The sequence below is a fragment of the Triturus cristatus genome, chromosome 4_1 (assembly GCF_964204655.1).
Source record: "Triturus cristatus chromosome 4_1, aTriCri1.1, whole genome shotgun sequence".
Lineage (NCBI taxonomy): Eukaryota > Metazoa > Chordata > Amphibia > Caudata > Salamandridae > Triturus > Triturus cristatus.
Genome location: NC_140585.1, coordinates 757,927,538 through 757,949,172, shown reverse-complemented (window position 1 = coordinate 757,949,172; position 21,635 = coordinate 757,927,538). Strand labels below are relative to the sequence as shown.

The 21,635-nt window shown below is 40.8% G+C and overlaps 1 protein-coding gene across 1 annotated transcript; it reads left to right on the top strand.

Moving 5' to 3' along the window:
• Nucleotides 1-12,226: 12,226 nt before the first annotated feature.
• On the top strand, nucleotides 12,227-16,802 carry LOC146855496 (interleukin-17A-like). The gene is made up of 3 exons (XM_085650616.1): nucleotides 12,227-12,409; nucleotides 13,279-13,526; nucleotides 16,104-16,802. The coding sequence occupies exons 1-3, from the start codon at nucleotides 12,377-12,379 to the stop codon at nucleotides 16,342-16,344; spliced, it is 522 nt and encodes a 173-aa protein (XP_085506742.1). The 5' UTR covers nucleotides 12,227-12,376; the 3' UTR covers nucleotides 16,345-16,802.
• Nucleotides 16,803-21,635: the final 4,833 nt, after the last annotated feature.

Here is a 21,635-nt window from a genome sequence, read left to right as displayed (position 1 = left end):
CTGAGGATTTGATCCACAAGGACCTCCAACTCTCGGTGACTGAACTTTGGATTCTTGGTAGTGGGCATGGTGAGGGGTGTGGGTGGGGATGGTGTGGGGGGTGTGTGGATGTTGGGGGGGGGTGTGGATGGTTGTGTGTGTGTGTGAATGTGATGAGAGGGTGTTTGTGAGGGTGGTCGTGTGAAGGTGTGCAAGTGTAAGATGTGGTGTCGCTTGTAGTCTGGTTCTGTGGTGTCTGGCAGCAGTGGGTCTGTTGCAAAGGCTCATGGTTTGTGTGTGTGGGCCCTTTTTATTGGTCCATGGGTGGGTGTGGCAGTGTTTGAATTTTGGGTGGGTGTGTTATAAGGAGTGGTGGTGTATTGGGCCTCTGTTTGTTTTTGACAGTTGCAGGTCAGTGATTGTGTTATTTTAGTGGTTGTTGGCCATGTTTAGTGGCTGTGTGCCTTTCGAATGGTGTATTGTTGAGTTGTTTTGTTTTGTCCTTGTTGTGTACGTGCGTTTTGAGCGTGTGTACGGTGTGTACATGGGCCATTTGGTTGTACGATTATGTCCTTGTGTGTGGCTTTGTACGACTCGTACATGCGGTTGTGATGGTGGGGCATGGGGTGCGCTCCGTACTTAGGAGGTTGTGTTGGGGGTGCGCCAGGAACGTACTGGGGTGGGGGTACGACTGGAACGTACTGGGGTGTACATAGACGGTGGTACGACACGTACAGGGGTGGGGGGGTGTACATTGACGGTGGTACGACACGTACTGGGGTGGGGGTACGACTGGAACGTACTGGGGTGTACATAGACGGTGGTACGACACGTACAGGGGTGGGGGGGTGTACATTAACGGTGGTACGACACGTACTGGGGTGGGGGTACGACTGGAACGTACTGGGGTGTACATAGACGGTGGTACGACACGTACAGGGGTGGGGGGGTGTACCTTGACGGTGGTACGACACGTACAGGGGTGGGGGGGTGTACATTGACGGTGGTACGACACGTACTGGGGTGGGGGTACGACTGGAACGTACTGGGGTGTACATAGACGGTGGTACGACACGTACAGGGGTGGGGGGGTGTACCTTGACGGTGGTACGACACGTACAGGGGTGGGGGGGTGTACATTGACGGTGGTACGACACGTACTGGGGTGGGGGTACGACTGGAACATACTGGGGTGTACATGGACGGTGGTACGACACGTACAGGGGTGGGGGGGTGTACATAGACGGTGGTACGACACGTACAGGGGTGGGGGGGTGTACATTGACGGTGGTACGACACGTACAGGGGTGGGGGGTGTACATTGACGGTGGTACGACACGTACAGGGGTGGGGGGGTGTACATTGACGGTGGTACGACACGTACTGGGGTGGGGGTACGACTGGAACGTACTGGGGTGTACATAGACGGTGGTACGACACGTACAGGGGTGGGGGGTGTACATTGACGGTGGTACGACACGTACAGGGGTGGGGGGGTGTACATTGACGGTGGTACGACACGTACTGGGTTGGGGGTACGACTGGAACGTACTGGGGTGTACATAGACGGTGGTACGACACGTACAGGGGTGGGGGGGTGTACATTGACGGTGGTACGACACGTACTGGGGTGGGGGTACGACTGGAACGTACTGGGGTGTACATAGACGGTGGTACGACACGTACAGGGGTGGGGGGGTGTACCTTGACGGTGGTACGACACGTACAGGGGTGGGGGGGTGTACATTGACGGTGGTACGACACGTACTGGGGTGGGGGTACGACTGGAACGTACTGGGGTGTACATAGACGGTGGTACGACACGTACAGGGGTGGGGGGGTGTACATTGACGGTGGTACGACACGTACTGGGGTGGGGGTACGACTGGAACGTACTGGGGTGTACATAGACGGTGGTACGACACGTACAGGGGTGGGGGGGTGTACATTGACGGTGGTACGACACGTACTGGGGTGGGGGTACGACTGGAACGTACTGGGGTGTACATAGACGGTGGTACGACACGTACAGGGGTGGGGGGGTGTACCTTGACGGTGGTACGACACGTACAGGGGTGGGGGGGTGTACATTGACGGTGGTACGACACGTACTGGGGTGGGGGTACGACTGGAACGTACTGGGGTGTAGGTAGACGGGGCTGTGACATGTACTGGGGTGGGGGTGTGGCTCGAACGTACTGGGGTGTAGGTACACGGGGGGTACGACACGTACTGGGGTGGGGGTGCGACTGGAACGTACTGGGGTGTACATAGACGGTGGTACGACACGTACAGGGGTGGGGGGGTTTACATTGACGGTGGTACGACACGTACTGGGGTGGGGGTATGACTGGAACGTACTGGGGTGTACATAGACGGGTGGGGGTATACATATACGGGGGGTACGTGTCAGACGTACGGGGGCTGGGGGGAGTGTTGGGCGCGTATGCGGGCACATGTCTCCATGGTTGATATTGGTGTTCGGTGCGGACGGTGTTTTTTCCATACGGTTGTAGGCTCGGACGCACGGGATGGATCGTGATTCCTCGGTCGGACTTGGATTTTTACGTTTGTAAGGTAAATCGTCCGAGGACGTGTCGGACACATTTTCCGACCCGAGGACGTGTGGGGAATGATTCCCGGTGCGGGTCGTATGGACTTTTTACCATGCGAATCGTGATTGCCAGTTCGTACGGCACTTGTACGATTCGTACGGTAAAAAGACCCGATACGAGTCGCACGGGGGAATTTTTTACCGGATCGTGATCGGCACCTAAGTATATTTTCTAACATTTTTAAGTAAATTATAAAGATTATTAATAATGTTGTACAATGTAGTGTTTTAAATTAAAATTAACATACCAATAGGTTTTGTAAATCTTTATACAAAACTTTTAACAAATATTTTCATATATAAACATTTTAATATTTGTAGTACAAACATGTTATACCTTTTTTATTAATATTAATATGTAAAATATTAATATTAATTATTTTTACAATGTTTTCGAAACAAACATCTTTTTAACATAAATAAAATTTTAGCATTCATGCAAAAAAATTTTAACAATTTTTCATACATTGTTCTGTAGTATTATCTTTTTCGAAATTATAATAATAAATATTTTAAATTTTAAAATATTTATTTATATAATTTTACAAATTAGGAACATTTGTTGACAATTTGTAGGTAAATTAAAAAAATAGGTATATTTTTGCTAAATAATATAAAATATTTGTGTGTGAATTTACTGTTTTACCTGATTTATTTAGGGATTTTTAGTATAGTTAAATGTTTTATTATGTTTTGGACACTCTATTTTGTAACCGGGTAATGTTGTTTTGGGTCATTTGGTTTGAAGGGAAGCTCGCGGTTGGGAGTTACTTCGCGTCGTGAAAGGTAAGGTTTGTTTTATGTGTTTTAGATGGTTTTAAATTTACTTTTGAGCCTAGTTAGATAATGTTTAGTGTAGCTGTACATCTATTAGTTATATTTGGAAATGTTATGTGTTAGAGTTGCGTGTTGTGTTTTTACGTGTTTTTAACGATGTGTAGGCATGTTTCGAAAGTTAGGTTTAAGGTGTTTAATGTATATTTAGAAGTGTTTTAAATCTAGTATTATTATTAGTAAGTGTTTATGTGTTGTTTTATGTGGGTGGGAATGTCAGTTGCTTTGTTTTTACTATTTCTTTTCTAGGTTATTCGTTTCGGATGGACTCTTTTTTTTTTTAAAGAAGTGTGTGTTCGTTTTATTGAACAATATGTTTTTTACACTACTTTAAAAGTTTCGGTTTTCATGGATCGTTTTTTAATATTTTTAGCTATTTTCGGGTTTTTCATGGATTTTCGAAGGATATTTGGTGAATGGCTTATGGATTTAATCGCCAGTTGTATTTTTGCATTTTTTTTTGGGAACCTTTTTTTTTAAGTTTGGATTGTGTAAGCAGGAAATGGATTTTTCAGACTTTGGAATAAACGTGGTAAGTTAATTTATTATTATTTCTTGTGGGTGGGTATTGTTTAATATTATTGTTCATTTTTATTTTATTACAAATATTATTAATGTGTGTTAATATATTTTTGACAATATGTATAAATATGTTACACACAGTAATTATTTTTGTAATAAGATACATATATTTTATGTGTTTGATATTATTGAAAATGGGTAATTAGTCATTTATTTGTATTTGTACTTTAAAGAAGTGTTTTAGCTATGATGTTTAGGTATTCTAGGCCTTTGGTAGTAGGGTACAATTTTACTTGTTGCTCTAGATATTTATACATTTGTTTAGTTTGTTTTGAGGTTTTTGGAGTTAGCTGAGTTATGGATTGTTCCATTCGGAACTCTTGATAACTCTGTTCTTTTTGTAGGCATGATATAAATCTTTCTAGTGTTGGTTTTGTTCTGCCTGTTGATTGTAGGAAGGCGTTATGCCATCCTTCAACTGCGTTATTAGTTTTGGATTCTCCATTTAAGGTGCTTCTGTATACGTTCCACCAGGGAATTAAGAATTTAGGGTTTCTTCTGTGGCCAGATCTATGTAGTCTGCCGACCCATGTATCTTCGAAATAGTCCAATAGTGAACTTAGTTTTTCTTCATTTTGTTTGTAGAAGGCGCTGTCTATTAAAATGTTGTAATGTTCTGTTACGTCTGTGTCAGGTACATAAGCTAGTGCTATGAGTTTTTTTATTTGATATGCAAAAGATGAATTAGTTGCATATTCAATGCTTAGGGCTGATTTTTGCATGTGTCTCCATAGGCATTGATTAAAATGATAGTAACAGCCTTGTATGGAGGTATGGGGGTGTGTTTTTAATATAGAATTAATCATTGCATGTTCAAAATCTAGGATTATTTTTTGTGGGGAAAAGTCATTTGTTTTTTGTTTTATTATATTTAATAGTTCAGTGTATGTGGAGTTATGTTTGTTTGGTAATAATGTGTAAATTAATGGTATATTGCAATTGTGATATAGGACATGTATTGTATATAGTTGGAAAAATGGTTTGGGACATATGGTAAAAGTCCCATCCATCATCCAGTTATGTGATTCTTGTAGTTTACAGAGATTATTAGCTGTTCCAAATATTATTATTCTTTTGTCATTGTTTTTATTATCAAAAATGACAAATGGTTCTTTGTTTAAAGTTATACTTTGTTCTGGACTTAGAATAACTTCACTCTATGTGTGAGGAATTGGGGTTGAAGTAGTAGTGGTTTTTTTAGTACGTGCAATAGTTCTTTTGAGTGAAGTTACAGATGGCATTTGTGTAGTAGCAGTTTTAGGAATTTTGGGAAGCTGCTCTTTTAAAATTACACTGGTAGGTTTTTGAGAACTTGTGCTAGCTTCCTTTATAGTTTCTAAAGCAGATCTGACTTCGATTTCAGTAATGTTTGGTGGGTGGTTATGTTCTCTAGTGTATAGTACTTTTGTTTGTCGTGTTGTAGCACGCCCATAGCACTTATTAGAGTAGTATTTAGTGCATTTCCAGTTAACTTTTAAACCATATACTTTTTCCTGTGTGTAAGTGTACCCCATATAGCATAGTAACATTTTTCCCTTCTGGCTTGTTATGAATTCAGCTCCTTCAGTCATTTTGATGTAGCTTTATCTATGAAAAATATATATTATAGTTATTATATATGATGTTATATTAATTTTCAGTAGAAAAAAACAAGATTTAGTTACTATATACTTACAAAGTTGGTTTTGATGTGTTTGAGTAGAATGCTCCTGATTCTTTATTTGTGGGATTTTCCTCTAGTATTTTCTTTGTCTGGAAAATAAAAGGAAATGTGTTGTAATAATTGTTTCTATATTTTTATAGGGAATGGTTAGGGGATTTGCAATTGGGATTTAATTAGGGTGGTATTTTAATCTATTAGTTGATTTTTGGTTATGAAATACTTACTTTTTAGTTGTATCTTTTTTGGTGCTGTTCTGTATTTTCTTAGTTTCTTTTGGAGTTTCCTGTAGTGAAAACATGAAATAGAAAGAAGACATTAATTTATTTATAGTGTATGTATATTGTAATTACAATTTATTCTATTTGAGTCTTCAGGAGAATAATATAGTTAACTTACTTTTGATAGTTTTAAACATTTCCTCTATGTTGATTTTCTTATATCTGTAGTTGCAATCCAGTCGATTTTCCTCTTCATTCAATTTCGTTTTTTTGGTTTTGGACTGTGAATAAAGTTGAACTTCTTTTTATAGTGTTTTGGATGTTGTAATATGTGTTTTATTGGTCAGTTTGAATTCGGAGTGTTTTTATTGGTTAGTTCGAATTTTTTTTTTTTTTCTGGTAGTTAGTTTCCTAATAAGGAAAACGCTAATTAGTGGTTTTGTGGTGTATTATTCTATATGTATTTTTCTAAACATTATATTATGTATTGGATGCATGAATTGATAAAGTATAATTTAATAATATAGTTGTTTAATGTAGGAATGTTGTTAATAATGTTTTAGTAAAGAGTTAATTATTTAAATCCATTTTTAAATGTAGTAAATATATAATTGTTTAATAATAATTTTGTGTAGAGATAAAAGACATTATTTGGTGTTTATGTAGTTTGATTTTAGGTTTTAATTAAATGTTATATAGTCGATATTAGTAAAATGGAGATATTTTAGTGGTCGATATTTTAGTTTACGATATTTTGTTATGAAGTATATGTATATTATTGAGCATCGATATTTTAGGATTTCGATATTTGTGTTGCCGATATTTTGTGTACCTATATTTCTGTTGTTCGAAATTGTGTGTTCGATATTTTTGTAATGTTTTAAATAAGTATATGATGTCGATAATAATGTGATCGAATATTTTGTATCGATATATTTGTAGGTCGATTTTTAGTCTTTCGATATTGTGTCAGTGATTCGTATGTCACATCTCACATTGTGCCAGTTTCAGTGCACTTCAGGCAAGGGCATCCACCGCCTGCATTGCCATATACAGTGTTCTTTTATGATGCAATTATTGCCATGATCAGAATGCCACATTCGTCTACCACCTTCCTGGTGGAATTTAATTCCAAAGTTTTGATTTGTTGAGGCAAAGTGCTTTGCTGCCACTGATAATGCTCTTCGAATTGAGCACGCATGATAGATAACTTTATTTTGCATCCCTTGCTCTGTATACTGCCTGAAACTAACTGAGGGAAGAGAGCTTTCTATGTTAACAATATAAAATGCGAGAGCATATTGGAGGTTATTAATGAACCAGCAAACAAAGAGGTAGCAGCCTTCCTTTGAATCATGAGCACGGTTGTGACTAGAGACAGGTGATGGGTTAAACTTTGGTCGCAAAATGTGGCCAATTTGGCAAATTCAACATTAGTGGAGGTGAACTATGTTTTTTGATCCTGCTAAATTTACCTCCTGAGCCCCTGTCTAGATGGGATGCATTCAATCTCTGGGATGCTAACTGGAAAACAGCTGTTGCGGTAAAGAGATGTGGCTGTAGATAGGGCTGAATGAAGGCCTGGGACTGAAGTGTAGGGCTGGCGCTCCCGGACTTTGTATAGGGGGAGATATGACTGGCCCGCAGGGACCGAGTCGGGCAGGAAGAGCAGTGAGGACTGTTGATGAGAAAGGATGAGAGGTAGGGTAGGAAAGGTGCTGCCGGTGTTGGATCTGACAGGGCTATTGCTGAGGTATAACAGTCCACTAATGGTCTCTTGTGCTGACCTCACCACAGTCTTTACTGTGAGTAAATCAATAAATTAGCTGAAAATTCATTACATTTTAATGACATGATTCATGAGGGCCATGGACAAATTGTCTACAAAAACACAAAACTTACTCAGAAAATCAGTACTCAGTCATTCAAAGAAAATCTATGTCAGCAGCTTTGCAGTTTTACTAAAATGCCTGAATGATCTTCAAAAACATGCAAGTCCCCCAGGACACAGACTCACCATTACACTCTACACTGTTTCTTCACTATCTTAAGTCAGCTCACTCCCCTTCCCACATATGATGTACCTCCCTTTGCCTAAGCATGTTTCTTTACTGTCTATTGTTAATTTCAAATTCCTCTTTTACTCTCACCAGTCACTCTATGTACTGCCCTGACCGGTTCTGAGAAAGAAAAAGAAGACACGAGAGAGGGAAAACTTGAATACTCTGGCTCTGGTCTGCAGCATAATTAGGCACTTAGGGCCAGATGTATCAAAGGAATTTACCCATTCTGTGTCTATGGGAAAATGTGTTAGTACATAAGGCCCTTAGAGTTGTAATCCAGGATAAGGAAGCACATACTCTCTGTGTAGTAAATCACAATTTTGAATCCACGCCACAGACCTAGTCTACCTTCTCAGCATCCCGTTTGAGAGGATAATCTCACACAATGCAAAGTAACAGACTTGAGATTAATGAAGCTGAATTGTTATAACATCAAGGGTAAACATGGCCTAGTGCCCTCCTCATCCAACTCCCCACAGGGGTGTGCCAGTAGAAGCACCATAACCAGTATACAAAGGGTCCTTATTGCTTAGTAATTACTACATAAGTGCAGTCATTACACTCCCAGCATCAATTGTCTCTCCATCTATCCCCAGTGAGAAGAGAATGGGTTGAAGCTGATCCTCAGTTTTGAAGACCGTGGTGGTGCTATGCGTGTCCTCGGATTCATCAACCGCAATCTGGAAATGTTCTTCTAAATCTGGAGTCTTGGCAAATTTGCAATCCGCTTGGCAAACACTGCTCTCAAATAGGCCACCAAAGGAAAAGCAGCTGAAAGAAATTGATGAAATATAGAAACGTTTCAGAAAGAATAGCCACTGACCTATTGGAATGGTATAGAGCAGTGGTACCAGCTAAACAGTCTTGCAACCTAAAGATTATGATGGATTGCGGAACATGTTGAGAAGTGATCTTAAAGAAAATGGATAAGCATTTAGCTGCCCGAAGTTGTTCCTTTTTTCCAGAAGTGTCAAACGAGATATAGGAGTACCAGTTTCTGAATGCCTTTGTCCTGTTTCCTGCTGCTACAATAATGCAGCTGACAATTACATCATCAGTTAGTGGGGTTTCACCTTCACTGCTCAGCATTTAGCTTAGCCAGAGCATATTGACTGTGTCGCAATACTATTCATCCACCTTACGAAGGAACAACAGCAGGGCAGTTTTGCAAAGTAAGTTATAACCTATTCTCACCTTCTGCTTGCTATGATTTGCTGTTGCGAAATTTGCATTTTCGCCAAACAAAAACATTGCATCATTGCATTTGAAAGACCAAATGGAGATATTTGGATGAAAACAGACCCAAAATGATTGTATTTATTGTAAACGTAACCATATCTGTCACTTTTATAAGCTGTGAACAAGTGGATGAACCCAAAAGAAACTGTAATATCAGAGGACCTTTCCTGACAAAAAATGTATAACTTAACCTGCAGACATAGAAGTGCCTACAAGTTGTCTGCATTTCATTTGGAGCAGCATTGTGCAGGCAGTGAGTGGGGCTTACTTAATAACACTTTCAGCTCGGCCCAAAACAAAGGCCTGATTTAAATGTCTATCAGCCCTCTTTGCTTCAGTATTTCTTCATCATCATCATCATCATCAATCTTTTATCAGCCACAAAGACCATTAAAGCACAATAAAAACACAGTTTAAAACCATCAAATCACAATAAAATCATGGAAATTTCAACTGCCCGCCACATTTAAAAGAAAAGTAAGAGTACTTAAAGAAATATTTTAAAATCCCTGAGAATTACAAAAATTTCATGATAGCTTTTTGGGCTCACATATAAAAGTCCTTACAAACTCATAACCTTGAGCTAGAGTGCATATCTCCTTCACAGTTTCAGTGCTTGGGTAATAAAATTGAAGACTGTGCAGCATATAGTTTTGGACACCAAGCGCTGGAGGAAACACAAACCCTCCTGGTGATTATTAAAAAAAAATCTCCCTCTTAAAACTGGGCACAGAAATTGTAGCCTGGGAGAAGAATATAGCGTGTAAAAGAGCATAAAGTGCTTCGTAGAATAATGTGATTTTTCATCACACGGACAGTAAGGTAAAGTTGGAAACCAAGTACCTAGCAATGGAAAAGCTGCCAAAAAGTGGATCTTATTCCCACGTAACCAAGTCAGGTAGAACCTTAGCTAGGGTTCATTTGCCCAGGTAAAATAGGGCTCCATACCTTTAGGTGTAGAAAGTGGCATGTGTGATTAAACCCATGACCATTTCTAGTACCTTCATGAGCCTGGCTTCCTCACTATACGCAATATATTTTTCTTCCTTGAGTATAATAATGGATGGGAGCTATCTGGAGCCTAACTCCTATATGCCAAAGCAACAGAAGAAAACAAAGACGCACAGCATGCCATCACTTCACAAGTACTTAAGAGAAACTGTGATTTGGAGGCAGTTATGTAAGAGATGTACTTGCACTGTAAGAATGCGAGGCGTATCTGTCTGTGTGAATAATTACACAAGTATTGATGAGAATGGCAACTACTTATTATTTCTTTTACAGCAATACACATCCCAATGTGAGGTGTGAGAGCACTTTAGATCACACACAAAGACACAATAAATCATACAAGTGTGTACCTCAAAGTACAGGATATGTTATATAAAACACTGATGGTTATAAGTTATAAGGTAAAGGATTCACATACTGTCCATACTCGCAACCAATATATATGGAGAGTGAAATGACGGGAGGCACACAAAGTCAAGATATAAAGCCTAATGCACTGATTGTGGTTATCTGTGCTAATAATACTTTGTTACATCCAGAAGGAACCCTTCTTTGCAATCTAAGAAAAGCAACAGATTGAGAAGAAAAAACCAAGGAGGATCTAAACCCATGACCTACAGTTTGAATGCAGCTCCTTGTTGCTGATAAATACATCAGTGTGCTATATTAGGATTGCAACTTATGAACCAGAAGTAACAAAATGATCTGAATGTCAAAAACAGCAGTCCACTTACCAATCTGATTAAAAAGCAAATCTGTGATTTGCAACAGGCACGTTAACCCTATATGCTGCTTTATGAGTAAAATCTGTGACTGGACAAAGAACAGAACTCTCCCAGAACTGTGTTAACCACTAGAGTTATCTTACCACTATTATAATCTCCTCAAAATTGATGCACAATTATCTGCAGACTGGGGAGTCTTAACCCTGTAAGATATTTTAAAAAAACAATGGCTTTGTGTGCAATTTAGTAACCCAGATGTACTGTCACAGATGTCCTTGCTGCCAATTTCTATGCAGTATATTTTTTTCACAATAAATATAAAAGTTGACTGTCAGACTCTGCTTTCCAAGCTCCACCCCTCGTAACTCCATTCCCCTTCCTCTGCTACAGCTTGATGCCCAACTTAATGGTTTCCAGAGTGCATTTTTCCAATAGCACTGTGGGGTTCAAACGTGCATCTTAGGTACTTCTCTGCACGAGGTCCCGCCCCCGTCCAAAACGGTAAAATTGGTGTTCAAGTTGGCAGGTATGCAGTTACTCATTAAAGTGTAATTTGTGCATCCAAGCAGACTATCCTACTGCATTCCTTCATTTGAGTATTCCCACTACTCACTCAGCGAGGCCAGATTCTCCTTCCTGCCCCACAGATATCATAGTTTAAATACCTTTTCCTGCTTTCAGCTACTAAACTGTCAGTTACTATAATACTATGCAAAGAATAAATATTATTCCCCAAAAAACAGGCAGCTAATCATAGCTTCACAGCCGGATTTACTCATGCGGATTGCGCATAGGTAAATGCAATCCACTGTTAATAGTAGATGGCTTTACAGGAGGCGGAGCTGGAAATGAAAGCAATTGTTCAGGACATGTTTTAGTTGCGAGTATAAACCCAAAGTGACGCAGGCCGGAGCTGTGGAGAGCTGCTTCTGTGAGCCTGTTACATTGAGGGATGTGATGACATCATTGAGGGGGGATGAGGAAGCAGCCACGGAAATGCCAAGTTGCCACCGGTGTGCGCGTGCTGCAAAGGTAATACTCCGATACGGAAGAGAAACCACCGGCGGACTTGCAGTGATGGCAGAGCAAAATCATAAATTATACTGTACGAGGACAGAAAATTCAAAGTCCCTTTTTTGTGCGCCGTCGCGGCTCGCCAGGTTATCCCGGCGAACGGGAAGTCGGAGCTACGCTTTCCTCACTTACCCATGTTCCCTGTCTCTCAACTGGTAGAAAGAAACTTTCCTGAATGAAGGGAAGACCCAGGGCCAGAACGAGTAACACAGAGGGAAAGTCAGCTGGAAGCGGGTGAACCAAGAGGCACTTCACTATGGAAAGCCCGGGCGCCCGGAAAAGTCCTATAAATGGGGTGAACGAGTGTTCCCAAGGCAGAGACTCAAAGCTCCAGACCGAGGAAGCGACGAGCCATAGAAACCCAGAAGACCAGAATGATTTTCAGGACCTCAGCATGCTCCATTGTGGTAAGAAACCCTTTGCCTTCTATGAAATAGCAAAACGATGATCTGCTTTCAGCATATATGTATGCAGAAGGTTTGCACATTCTTTCATCAGCTGCTGGTTTGGCCACTTAATAAGTGTGTGATCTTGGGTGAAACCTTTCTAGCAGAACCTCGAAGCCGTGCTGCTATTCCATGTCTGCAGGGGTGGGGCGTGAGGGCGCTTAGCAGGTCAGGCTACAGCAGTGTCTGTAAGGGATATGGCCCAATAGAAAAGCATTGAGGTCTTTTCAAAGCAACTCTTTCTATGCGACTGGAGACAAGTTCTAAAAATCTAAATACAAAACTAGCAACAACTCTAGATGTTATCTGTTTTAGGAAAAAGGGAGATAGTTGGGGAGTGTTGTGTTGTGTTTTCACTTTGCGTCATTTAACGAAGTGTATGTCCATCACACAGGGAACGAGTAGGACACTCTGCAGTCCTCACACAACTGCTCTTGACAGAAGACGTTTCCACTTTAAGAGACTAGATACAGGTTTCTTAGAACCGGCTTCTACTAATAGGTGGGATGCTGCAGACTGGATAGATATCCTTGTCAGTAGGCAGATATTGGTGCATGGTGTCCAAGAGCGCCGAAGGGACATTGAAAGGTATGTTTCATGAAATACTTTTAGCATAGTATAGCTTTGCATCACAGAGCATTCAGTGGCAGCGTGTCACAGCATAAAAGCATTTTTCTGACAATTCAAACGTCGTATCATTCTTTCCCAAAATGATGATATTTGTATTATAATAATAGTAGAATTATTTCTGCCAAATTGTACTTGACCAAAGGTTGCCACTTTATTATTTGTAACATTCTCCATTTGTATTCCTTCATTTCCCCTTACAGGCCATCACACTACTGGCCCTTTGTTCCCCAGCAATTTTACTTCCGACCGAATATCTTGGCCAAGAGCAGTCTCATGAAAATGATCCAGAAAGAGACCTGGCAGCGAAGACCAGAGACAGGTGCCCTGGTAGAGGGAGTGCCAGGTTCCCTCACAGTGCCAAAATTGACCTCCGGGCCATTGACGCTGGTGCTGAAGACAGGATGATGGCAGACATCAGTAGCCGATCACTCTCACCTTGGGCGTACAGGTACGGATTCACAGCTCTTGACACTACAGGATCTGATTTGATACATCTTATCTAAGAATATGCCACGTTACCTCGCATGCTTTTTTAACGCATGCCATTACAACGTGTTCATTACAACGACCGGGATGGAACAACGCATGCCATTACGACACAAGTCAGAACAACGACTTGCTCTTGGGGGGGCGCTGGATGTTGGAATAGTATAATTTACTATTCCAACTCCAGTCTGTGCAACAGCAGGGAAGGTGTTGGATTTTAAACCCAACACCTTCTGACCCCTAGAGCAAGTTGTTGTTCCGACTTGCAGAGTAATGGAATGCGTTGTAACAACGCGGTCATTGTAACAACCGTGTTGTAATGGCATGCAGTGTTCCGGAATCGTGGCAAATGATGCTTACCCTTATCTAAACATGGCCAATGTGTACTTCCTTTGAGAAATGTTTCAATTTAAGAATCCATTAGTTGTCATTTTAAATATTTGGTAATGGGCACACAAAGGCAGCCTGGGCAGTGCCACCAAGGGCTAGCTCAGCCACTTTCTTGAAGTCCCTGCTGTGGTCAGGAGTAGGAGTGAAACAATGAATGCCTCCCCAAACTCGTCACATTAATCCTCCAATCAACATGTTGTTTTTAGGTCACATCAATGTCTTCCAGTAAATGATGCGCCGTGGTCATATACATATTAGAGCCACATCCTCACTGCTATTTTTAAGAATCTGCTAAAAAATTACAACAATGTGGATAGATCCAACAGTGAGTGGTCAGCAGATATCATTTGATAGGTTATAATAAATCCTTTCTGAAATAGCCAGCGGCTTGGATAAAAGTGGATTCAGAGCCAGCTTGCTGAAGGAATTTTAATATATTTTTAGGGGTGAAACCTAATCAACCCATGGCAGCAAATGTATCGATTTGTTTGTTTTTGCAGCACTAAACACTCATGGGAAACAGCTTCAAATGTATACAGTAAATAGATGAATCGGGAATGAGAGGCGAGGCTGTGGCAGGGGAGGGTGGATGGGAAGAGAGGAGGAAGAGACAAGACTAATGCACAGTCAGAAGATCAGTATTTAGAAGAGGTCGAGATCCCAGGGATTCCATGAAGTTACAGGAAAGGCATTTCTGGGTCTACAATTCACATTCAGCTCTCCGCATTAATGTTGATATTTTTCCATGCACAGAGGATCCCATGGGCAGGATCCTTGTCTTCTCCACAGAGGCTCTTATTTTGTACCAACTGGAGGTGATAAGGAAACTGAATACAGAAGTTGGGGAAGCCGCCCCTAGTTTGATTCTGGTGCTTGTGAAAATCTAGAAATCGAAATCATGTCAGATACATATATGTGCAGCAGAAAGTGGCATTAGACTTGAGCATAAAGGAAGTGTGGTTTCAACAATGAAGCACAAAGCATACCTCACTGACTGACCCTCTGTTGCACATCAGTAGCTGGTGGTCTCAAGACTCTGCCTCTGTACTGCTCCCAGTAATTCTTGTAATGAACAAACACACAGAGGTGCCCACACACGTTCCTCACTGAACTCCCTTGCTAGAAGTCGTGGAAAGCTCTTTCGCTAGAGATCGTAAAGTAACGAGTCGATGTTTACTTTTTCCCTATAAAATCACACGGTGCACAACAATTCATAAATGACCATTGAGGTTATATAGGTTGGGCATTCGCAGTATCTTTTACTAAGAACCATATAGCTGAATGGGGGTGGGCTGTGGTGTCTAGCAAATATGATTATATTATTATTTCTAACATTTCTATCTCTTAGGTGGTCTGTTATCTTCAGACCAGTAAAGTGATAGCATTTCGTCACTCCACTCCATGGCGTACAACATTTTCTAATTGCAGAGACATTGTGGTGGCCCACAGCTGGCAGTGCGTGGTCATGCCTTGCACATCTGCCAGCTTAGCTTGCACAGACTGATAACCCCTACCTTGGGGGCCATTGCTTTCATTCTTTCAGGTGGCTGAATTTGGACTAGAATAGTAAGCCAAGTTTATTATAAAGCCCTTAACCTATCACATGAGATTTCTGATTAAATTGCCGACTTCTATAGAGATGAAACCGTGAAAAACAGGGCCAGATATGGTGGTTACAAAATACCATTCATTTGAGCTATATATAAAAAAAAGGGAAGAAAGAAAGGCAAATGGGAAATAAGGGAAGCAGGAATGAAAAACATAGATGAAGAAAGGTGGGAAGGAAGGAATGAAAATGGTATATAAATAGGGAAGGGAATACAGAGGGAGGCAAGGTAAGAGATGTAAAAGAGCGATGAATTCAGTAGAGTAAAGCAAAGAGGGGAAGCAAGGAGAGGGAGGCAAGGAGTAGGAAATTGACTAAAGAAAAAGCAGGTACAAAGGAGGAAGGTTTGAATACAATAAAGGAAATAGGGAAACACGGATCGCCAAAAGCACCTTCCTAAAGTCTTATTGCACCAAAAAACGATAATCAGGACGATTGATATTTCTCCTCACCTGTAATATACAGCCGTATTGTTGCATGTAATAGGAAAGTCTCGTAATGCGCCAACACTTTAAACTTTGCATTGTTCTGTTTTCTTTGCAGTGTGGATACGGATGTGGACAGAAAGCCTGGGGTCATCGTGGAAGCCAAATGCCTTCACTCCATGTGCCTGGACTATGAGGGGCGGAGGGACACTCGTTTGAACTCCGTTCCCATCAGGCACCAAATCCTTGTGCTGCGCCGGGAGCCGAAGGGCTGCGGCCAGAGTTACAAGCTGGAGAAGCAATGGGTCACTCTTGGGTGCACCTGTGTCCGGGCTGCCATCAGCTATGCCTCATACTGAGGCCCTGTGGGCTCAGACTGTGGCCTGGCCTCAGATCTGCTCAACACCTGTCCTCGTTTTTCACTGACGGACTCGTAACAAAATGTGATTAACATCAACGCCACAGTCATAAAAACCCGAAACAGAAAGGTTCGGTAATGGCAAGTCTTATCAGTGAGTTCTTGGCATATCCATTCCATTGAGTCTTGCTAGGACAGTGACGCAACGCAGCCCTCATCAAAGCTTTATATAAATGTCTGAAGCTTTTCAGGTCATATTAAAGGGACACCATTTAACTGGCAATTATAATTGCTTAAGAAGGTTGGTCCAACAATGGGTTTTATACTTTTTTATATAGAAGTAGTGAACATTTCTAGGAAACTATTTGACAGATTATGACAGATTTTGAATCTGAAAGTCCACAAATGTATCCATTTAAATTCTAGTAGTTAAGTTAACTTCCTATTTTTTGGACTATGAGCTGGATATATTTATGTATTTATTTTTCTATCCATGTATTTATGATCTATTTACATTTTTGAAGAATTAATGTGTGTCCTACTAAGTCTCTACACAAGACAGTGCACCAAGTTTTTAACATCATTTGTTGAATAAATGTTTTATAAACTACTTATTTTGCACGTAGTTTCTTATATATCCATGAAAGGATCGAATAAAGCATATTCAATAACAACATTTCTACGATTGGCGCCATCAGATTGAAATAACTTTTAAAGTTATGCTGCACTTCAGTCCTGTATGCTCGTTCTGTAAAAGTTGATGCTCACAAAATCCATGGGTGGATGTTATGCCAACCCTCTTACTTGCAGGCGTTACAATTATATAAGAAACCGCTCTGCATTCTTTACTTTAACAACAATTTATAATTGATATTTTCAAGTACAAACATTTTAAAGTAAGCACATAAGATGCAAACCATAGCATCCAGGCAATTTCACCATATACGTGCATAAGAGGGATGGGAATCAGCTGGGGGTGGAAAGACCCCGAGAATTCTTGTCTGGGCATCGCAGGCTCCTTCTGCAGTACCAGGAGTTCAGCCTGTGCCCCTACTCCTCTGCCCAGCCCAACCCAGCCTGCATTCCCCGCAAGGAGCTAAGGATTCCTACGCAGTGGTATAGGAGGGAGACACCAAAATGACACAAAGAGAACCATTGGGTGGACAATGGGTGGAGCGGGATGTTGGAGGGGGCTCTCCTCAGTGACCCCCATGACTATAGTAAGAAACCCTGAGCATAATAATCAACCCTTGCAAGAGTGGATGTAATTAGTCTTCTTTCCCATTTTAACTTTAAAATATTTTCATGTTGAATTATATAAGATTTGGATTGCTTTATTATCTTATTATAAGCCAGGACACAATATTTGTACTGGTGATTTATAGCATTTCATGAATTTGCTTTTTGTTCAAAATTGCTTCTTGTTACTTTGAGTTCATCGGATTGAGGCTCTCTAGTTTGGAAAATTGTTAGATTGAGAGACTCCCTATAAAGACTTGATCACAAAAGCATCCACATTTTCATTAAAAACAGCCACATTTTCATTAAAAACTGCCACATTTTCTTAAAGAAGCATTGATTATGATTTGTTTAGGGGAGGGAAAAATAACTTCAAAGCTAAATTAAATGTAATCCTCTCCACTGGTCATTTTAAGCTGGCTTAATAACTTTTCCACCATCTTAAATGCATAATTTGCAATGTATTCATTCAAAATCTTTCATGGAAATATATTAGGTATTAGAACTGTTAATAGTTTGGTTGCTCGAATTGATGATGAAAACCACAGTTTCTAAAATCATTGTGTCAGATGACAACCTAGGTGCCCCACAGATTCTTAATTAGATACATTCATGATCTAAATTTAAATTAAACCAATTTCCATTCAAATTGCAGCTTAATTTCATTTTTTGAGTCATTTTAAAACACTGAGCTATCAGAAAGTCTCAGGCATTTGAAGGAAATATACACATTGCTGGAAATGAAATAATATTGCTTTATAATCCTTCACACGATGAAACTGTGGGTTGCAGGACAATCCTAAAGGGAAAGGATGCTATTGACTGACTGCACCGAAAGCAGATACTAACATTGCTATGAGCAGCACTTGAGCCTCTGCTTCAGTGGATTGCAAGCTGCAACCAGACAAATCTGTAAATAGTGACTCTCTATTCTATAATGAAGGAGAATGATACATTATTAATGGCTGTGGCCACATGCATGTATCTCAGCAACGCTCTGCGTTCTTGGATTTGAGCCTGGTTTGGATTTCTATTGTTTCTGAATTATGTGGTTTTTTTATGCTGTAAAATATTGCTTAGTTATTTTTTCTGAGTATCAACAGAATATATTACATACCAAAATGTCCCCTTACCCTCCTCAGAACCACAGTGTCATTTTCTAAAACCACTTTCTAAAGGGAGCTGCAGTTCAGAGAAATGTGCAAGGATTATATCCTTTTTGACATTAAAGCGCATTGCTTAGTCTCCTGTTGGGACATACCTAGGTAGATAACATGTATCATTATTACTTGTTTTGGTAGGAGGTAGACCTTGCTCTGCAGCTCCTGCATATGTTCAGTATATCTCAGTTCTGAGGTAACGATGTGTCAATCAGTGACTAATTCAAGAATCGAATTTATAAATCTGCATTTTTAAGACAATCGAATGGATGTAAATGTGCTCTTGAATGTAAGGCTGTCCGCATTTCTTAGATTTGATGTGTGACAATGTTTCACAAATTGGTTAAGTCCTGATAGATATTATGTAATTATTTAGGTGTAACTGATGATGTTAGGTATTTTATGCTAGCTAAATCCACTTCAGTGTTAGATATTTACAGAGGACGTGCAGCAAGGAATTCTCTTTGATTGGGTCTTAGTATAGAAAGATTGTGAGTTACATCTGGTCATGAAACTAAATCTTCAGCTTGTATCATTTCATTTGCCTTGGAGATTAGTGCATCTATTATTGAATTATAAGTATGCCCTTGAAGGGCTCTCAATAATCCTGAGTATGCTTTTAGAGATTCTCTGCCAGAGCATTTCAAGATGCATATCCATAGTTTGCTCCTAAAGCATATAAGAATAGAAGATTTACCTCCACCTCGCTCTTGGGCTATCATGGGATAAACATTGAGTCTGTGTTCCTCATTAAAGTGAACACAGTGGGGAAACCTAGGGGAGTGTTTTACAACTTACACCCTTCGGCGGAGGAATAGATGGGATTGGAACAGGAGGATCCTACGAACCTACAGCTGCCGTCACAGGGCATTCTGGCACTAATCAACAATAAGCTTGGTGTGTCAGTTTGCCTGTATGTTGAGACAACTGCAGCCACAGCACCACTTTCTGCCCTTGTGACAGAGCACCATGGCCGTAGTTTGTCTGGGGCCTTCTGAAGACCCTACAAGGATGTTTTAAGCAATGGACCAACTTACAGCATACAATCAAAGAGGTGGAGGAGACTACACCTCCCTCACTGTGCAGTAGCCTCTTGGATGTTCTATACACATACAGATTGAGTGCCCTGTTGCTCTGGAAACAGGCCACAATTTAACTAATGGAGACCCAGTCCTAGACTACTCCTGGTGACACTTGATGCCCTTGGCCGTGCTGCTGGTCTCTGCTGGAGCGAGTACTAACCCTCAAGTGGTGCCCCAAAGGTCCTGGGGACCCTTGGCTGGTGTGAGAGTGTACTCCTCCTGTCCCAAAGCTGGAATTCATCCTGTGCTTGGTGAAATCTATTACCTGCCCGACTTATAATATAAATGGTGTATCAGCTTTTTCAGCAAACCAATGCTCCTGCCGAATAACGTGGACCAGCTACATTTCACATTTCATTTCAAACTAATGCCGATGTGATTTAGAGATGGTTGGGATACTCAAAAAGGACTTCAGATACATTTAAATTGAGAACTTTGATATGTCTGAGACAAGATTCTATTAGTGTTGGAAATGTGCCCACCTTCCTGCAGTGTGCCTTGGGAGTTCTTGTCCTTTAACTGAGTCCTGTTTTTGTTGGCTGTAGACTCTGCACACCATACTACAGCTAAAAAGTGGCAAAAGTGCTTGTGCTCTCCATGTTAAACATGGAAAAATTGGTATATACCAGATTGGCACATGCCATTGACTTAAGTCCCTAGTATATGGTAATACATGTGCGAAAGGCCTGTAAATTAAAGGCTACCTGTAGGCTGCAGCACTCATTGTGCCACCCACTAAAGGAGCACGGAAAAACACGTCTTAACTTGGCCTGCCACTGCTACCTGAATGTGCAGTTTTAAAACTTCAATTTCGACCTGGCAAAATAAACCTTTTGCCAGGCCTAATCTTTCCTTTTTTTAATACTTATGGGTCATCCTTAAGATAGGACTTAAATGCCCAGAGGGCAGGTTGCATGGTATTTGAAAGCATTACATGTATATTTATTGTTTTGCCTGTCCTGGCAGTGACAAACCTCGAAATTCGTCTTTCACTGTGGCAAGGCAGGCACTCCCATAGGTTAACACTGCTTTACACTATTACACTTAAGAAGTAGTGTCTTCAGTTTGGGAATAGCTGGAAAATATTTCAAGAACTCATTTTAATAGTATTTCAAAAATCCAACTTAATGGTCGAGTTGGATTTTAAATTACTATTTTGGAAACACCACTTTTAGCAGGTTGTCATTTTCCTGCCTACAACCAAAAGTGCTTTCCTTTCAGTGTAGAGCTGCCACCTGACCCCTGATGGCTCCCCTGTGGTGAGATGTGTTTTACTCCAAAGACTCAAACATATTGACTAGATGTTAGATTAAAATTGAAACACATTGCTGGTGTTAACATGGTGCAGGAACAATCAGTGCTTCACTTGTCATTTGAATGATTGTCTGCTGCTAATTGTCCTGATGGGGGGGGGGGGGGGGGGAGTTCAAGATTCTCAGGGTGCACCTGGAGAAAAATTAATTTAGAGATTTTTTTCTTTTTGAAGGATGTGGTGTCAAGCAGGAGGGTGTCTACACTACGGACCACTTGGTAGCATCCCGAGGTGTTCAATTTTTGCTCAAAGTAGCTAGAGGTACGGTAGTGAAGAGATTTATGTGCAAAGGCTGATGGTCTGAAGAAACTTCAATCTGGACCCATTTAACAATGAGCAATCTAGGGGAAATGAGGACATAATGTCCTGTACCTGAGACCAACCTAGCAACTGCATGAAGAACTGCCTTCTGTAGGGTCAGGTAGATTTTAGGCAGATCCATGAACAATGTTTTGCCATAGTCTATCCTCTAATTAACTAGAGGCTGGATAACAGTTTT